The sequence below is a fragment of the Clinocottus analis genome, unplaced genomic scaffold (genome assembly GCF_023055335.1).
Source record: "Clinocottus analis isolate CAN_PGR_092001 unplaced genomic scaffold, fCliAna1.0.p SCAF_11, whole genome shotgun sequence".
NCBI lineage: Eukaryota > Metazoa > Chordata > Actinopteri > Perciformes > Cottidae > Clinocottus > Clinocottus analis.
In genome coordinates, this window is record NW_027175832.1 from 160,204 (window position 1) to 165,203 (window position 5,000).

At 40.9% G+C, this 5,000-nt stretch overlaps 1 protein-coding gene across 1 annotated transcript in view; it reads right to left on the reverse strand.

Annotated features, from left to right (window-relative positions):
* ubxn7 (UBX domain protein 7) overlaps positions 1-3,504 on the reverse strand; it is a 6,901-nt gene extending 3,397 nt beyond the window's left edge. Inside the window, exons 1-7 of the mRNA XM_068570847.1 lie at positions 3,399-3,504; positions 1,700-1,853; positions 1,455-1,519; positions 1,270-1,335; positions 999-1,111; positions 431-577; positions 1-79 (exon numbers count right to left, since the gene is read on the reverse strand). The exon at positions 1-79 is cut by the window's left edge and continues 12 nt beyond it. Of these exons, the coding sequence (XP_068426948.1) occupies positions 1-79; positions 431-577; positions 999-1,111; positions 1,270-1,335; positions 1,455-1,519; positions 1,700-1,853; positions 3,399-3,504 (730 nt within the window). The remainder of the gene's footprint in view (positions 80-430; positions 578-998; positions 1,112-1,269; positions 1,336-1,454; positions 1,520-1,699; positions 1,854-3,398) is intronic.
* Between the last annotated feature and the right edge of the window lie 1,496 nt (positions 3,505-5,000).

Consider the following 5,000-nt stretch of genomic DNA (forward strand, 5'->3'; position numbering starts at 1 on the left):
CGAGGATTGAAATATAGGGAAACTTGTTCAGCTTATAGAACTGGATGTATCTTTGTCCCTCTTCACTATCATGATAAACCTGAAATGAAATAAAACACACAACAAAGACATGACTCACGAGATATACTTGAACTGAGTTACATATATGTGAATGTGAGACTGAAAGGATTTAATGTGCTGATTGAAAAGCTTTTTGTACAGTAGGAGAACAAGTGGGCACGACAACATCATTGTGTACTTGCACCGTTAATGCACGACTCTCCGTTGTGCTTCTGTTGCTCTACCGGCGATGGTTTCCATTTCCATGTCTCCATCATCCATGGAGTTCAACACTTCCCATCAAATGATTCGAGCAGCTGGGACCTCGCAGAGCCCTCAACACAAAGTTTGCTGGAACATGAAAGCGTCACAGAGCTTTGAAACTACATACCTGCCAGAATATGAAGTGTTCTCTGATGATGGTCTTCACTGCATCGTTACTCCAAACATCTCTGTTCAGACACTGGCAGGCAAAGTCCTGAACATTTTGAATGTTGATCATCAGCCACTTGTTCTCCAGCTGTCCACAGTCTTTAGCCTGGAAGCACAAACACAGGAAATCAAGCGGGATCTCGACAATTAGCGAGCCAGTCAATTGTGAAGCCGGCAAGTCTGGCTGAAGACCAGAAGGTTAAGTTGCAGCTTGATGGAGGAAAATGATGAACTTGATGAAGTCGACATGTTTCTTTAAGGAGAACCACCATTGCATCTACATTAGTGCTGTGTGATCATATGATCACATTACAACAACTGATTTCACAAATACTGTCAGTGCACATTCAACCAGAGAGGGGAAGATGCATAAAATATGACAAACTGCAAAGTCCTGACCGTCCACGAAACGCAGACCTGGTTTCCCCTCCTGTGATCTACACAGACACCATCTGAAATGTTACTGAAGGTTCACACAAACTGAATAAAGACGTGTGGTTTAAAGTGTCCGGTGATTGACTCCTCACCGTCTCAAAGCTGCCTTTGTGCATGAGCTCAATGGGAGGACGGAAAAGGTCTGCCAGGGTGCTCAGTTTCTTATCCACTGTTCCACCGTTACGCAGCTCCTGTTCCTGGCGAACTAGGGAAAGAAAACATTTATAGTCATTACAGGAAGTTAAGACACAGAGAAAAACGTTGAGGCAGACATAAAAGTTACAGATTGTCTCATTGGTTGGAAGTACATTAAACTATACCACGTTCACCTCCAGCCGCATGGGAAAGACTGAATTTACTCACTTGTTTCTGTTTGGAAGTCTCGAAAACCATCAAATATAGATCGAGCAGGTCTTCTTCGCTTTGGCACTGCACGTAAAACAGACACATCAGAAGTCAGATTCAGCACACGACTGTAACAGCACAACCAGAATCAAGAATTATTATCACATGGGTTTGCATGAGGCCAAATAAGAAAAGTATAATACCTCCAAACAGTGGTTCAGGTTCCACCAATATGTCCTGCTTCTGGGGAATGGGTGCTCGTACTTCACTGAGACAGAATTAAATATATACAGTATTATTATACAACAACAACAACAACAACTCTAAACTGAAACATATGGAGCACTATACACATAAACAGATTGTATCTTTAAGAAAGTAAAATGTGTCAAAAAAGACTTAGTTTTACTTTTATCTGACAGGTTTGTGAGGATGAATATCAGCCTACTCTGAAGGGGGCGCTCTGCTGCTTGAAGCGGCTGAGCTGGAGCTGGTGCTGGGCTCCTCTGCGATCCCGCCGCCGTCCAGAAACATGGTCACTGCCATCTCCAGGTTGTTGCTGCATGCTTCCAGCATATGTTGTCCTACGCTCTCTGTGGCCCCTGAAACGCCGTCGGACACAGGTGAGGGTTTGCACGGTGAACTCGTCAGTGACAAACTGTACACGTCCATTCTATGCTGCAATATCTTGTTACTTTGAACACATCGAGAGCGATGACGCATCTGTAAATCTGCAAACGTATAGTAAGATCTAAACAGTAAAACTGATGGTTTACAGCGACAGAAGCAATAATAAAAAAGGAGCAATAGCAATACAGGTCCTCTGTTGTACATCGAATGATTACATTTACATCATACTAATCACCAGAGAGAGAGAGAGAGAGAGAGAGAGAGAGAGAGAGAGAGAGAGATCTCTGTAGTACATATCACATACAGCTAAACAGTTGTTTTGTTTGAATGCTTGACTTTATGAGGGACACAAGTTGTCATTTATTTGTCCCTTTTGTGCCTCTTTTGAAGCAGGACCGCGACAAGACATGTGAACATCCGGTTTAGTATTTTGTACAAAATTATGCCCTCCTTTAGTGTAATGGGAAATTAAAGTTTCCAACAACAGCGTGACGTCCTAACAGCAGTGACGCTGGTCACTGTGATGGAGGAGAGAAGATAATCCTTTATTAGCAGCACTTCTCAGCAGGTCGACTCCAATGTACTGAAATAAATGAAAAGCGAAATAACTGTCTGAAAGTTAACGTCAGAAAAAAAGGCATCCGGTCTTAACAAAGGCGAATGTATGCTTTGGGAAATAGTAGGCAGGAATGTAGCTAAAGCATGGGCTACGTAATTTGTAGGCTACAAACAGGCTGCAAAAAACCCGGATTTGTGAATAAACCACTTAAGATCACAAATCCACATGAGGAAGAAACTATGGGAATGCTCTGCATGTGATAAAACACCAGAAACGAGGGTTAACTTTAGTATTTTAGTGAACAGCGCCGTTTGGCTACGCTGATCTTTCCGCGCCTACTGCGCATGTCCGTTTCACTTTCCAGGTCTAGCAGCAGCAGCCCCCGAACTGAGTATCCTCTTTTAAATAACTTAGAAATAACACACTGTCGATTGTGTCAAAGGACACAAACTACCGGGAACCTCTGAGCCGGTAGTCGGGGACGGGCGGAGAGCTCATGGTGTGTGGTGAGCGTCACAGTCAGAGGGGAGAGTAACACACCGTAAAGCCCGGCTGCTGATGAAGAAGGGAAATGTTGCACAGCCGACGTCCATTCCACATTATCAAACAACATGCAATGGAAAAAAAGGAGCAGAAAACCAGCTCGAGACGAGCGAGAGCACCACGCTTAAGATCAGCACGAAGAAAATAGGGTTTTTTAAGTGGTTGTAACAGCTTATACTCAAAGCGGATGGGTTTTTGGTCCTTTGTGGAGTATTTCACTTGAGTTTAGCAGATAACTGGCTGTGCTTTTTCCCCCCACTGCAAAGCATTGACAGCGTCGGGGCCAGGGGAAGACTTAACGTCCGTTTTTCTACCCACGCGCTAATTGGGTGGTTTGTTGGACAATGGGGCTATTCCAGTTGGATAACCAAAACCTACTTAATAGATCAAACATTAAATAAAATGTTATTTTTACCTGTTATTGCTGTGAATTGTTGTATTAACCCATTCACCTCCGGAGCTGAGGTGTCTCCGAGCGCCGCCATCTTACCGCCACAAACAACAACATAAATGTCGCGCATGCGCAACGCCGTCCTTGATGCCGCCTGGCGCGGCGCGAAGCCCCACACGTCACTAAAGGGCTGCTTTGCATTGTGGGTTATGTCGTCCAGTAAACGTAAACGTCAATTTACAGGTTCCTTTCAGTTTTAGTCATCTCTAAGAAACTAAAATGATTTCCTCAACAACAATTCTTATACAAGATATTCAAATTAAACAATCCTGTATTGGCCAAGCATACTCATCATCACATATTGTGTTCCAATGCTTTTAACTGTTGCATGCAGGAAATCCAAAGCATTGGAAGAAAATATATTAAAGTGTCATTTTATCAATACACTTAATTGCAATGGATTTTTAAGTATGTTTTTGAATCACTATTGTGATACCCTTCATTGAGAATAATGTTAACATAAAATGCAACGTAGGAGTGTCTTGAACGATACTGAAATCAGGACGAAGCGACTATTCTGTTTCAAATATTATACCTCTAAAATTAAAATTATATACCCATATACACTTTCTCTTTAAGTCGTGTCATTTTATTATTTGCATAATATACTCGGTTTGAAAACAGCATAAACCAAGTCCAGAAACTGAAGACTTCTCTCAATTAGAATAATTGCTAATTCAGAAACCAGTCAGGGTGAAAGTTATCTTAATCACAGTTCTCAAATAAAGCTGATGTGCTGCCTGCCATTAACAAGAAAGAAAGAAAATGAGTTTCATTTTACAAAGGGAAGGTGATGATGGAACTGACTGTCGTCCAAATTATATTTAATACACTATAAGTCACACTTCAAATCCCACTGGCCAATTGTAATTCCATGTGAAGCTAAATATAACATTACATTCACATCAATAATGTGAATTGGGACCATACATGTTCCAATAATCATAAACAATTTAACTTATTCTAATTTAAAAATCCTTTAAAAGAGAGCACATTGTCAACTAAAGACAATACAAAGCAGCATAATATGCGGTTATGTCCCTACCTACAAGGGGACATACAAAGTTAACTCAGGCTGATTCAACAGTTTGAAGATGCACTTTAGACCCAGCTGAAAGGAATTAGATGCTAATGGTCTCTTATGTTGCACAGAAAGCACTTAGTTTTGGCATTCTCCATGTGAACCCATTGTAATCTGATGCGTCTGTGCGATGTCCAAATGTGACCTTTCAGTCCTGAGGTGGGAAATTATTCTCATATAAAATATGCATCACCTGTTCATTGTAACCTGGAAGTAAATCAAGTCCACTCATGCCAGATTTGCAGGGGACCAGAAGGATCAAGGCGTTCACTTTAGTGCCTGATCTATGAAATCCCATAGCAAAATAAAAATACAATATCTATTAAGCACTACTCTACTCAATCAGTACTAACTAAATAATAATAATAATAATAATGATACAGAATATGTAATTTAGTGTCTTTACAAATCGGAAAACTGTAAACCTCAAAATGTATAAAACAAAATTGTTAACAGCAAAAAGTAATTTATCTTACATCCGTTAT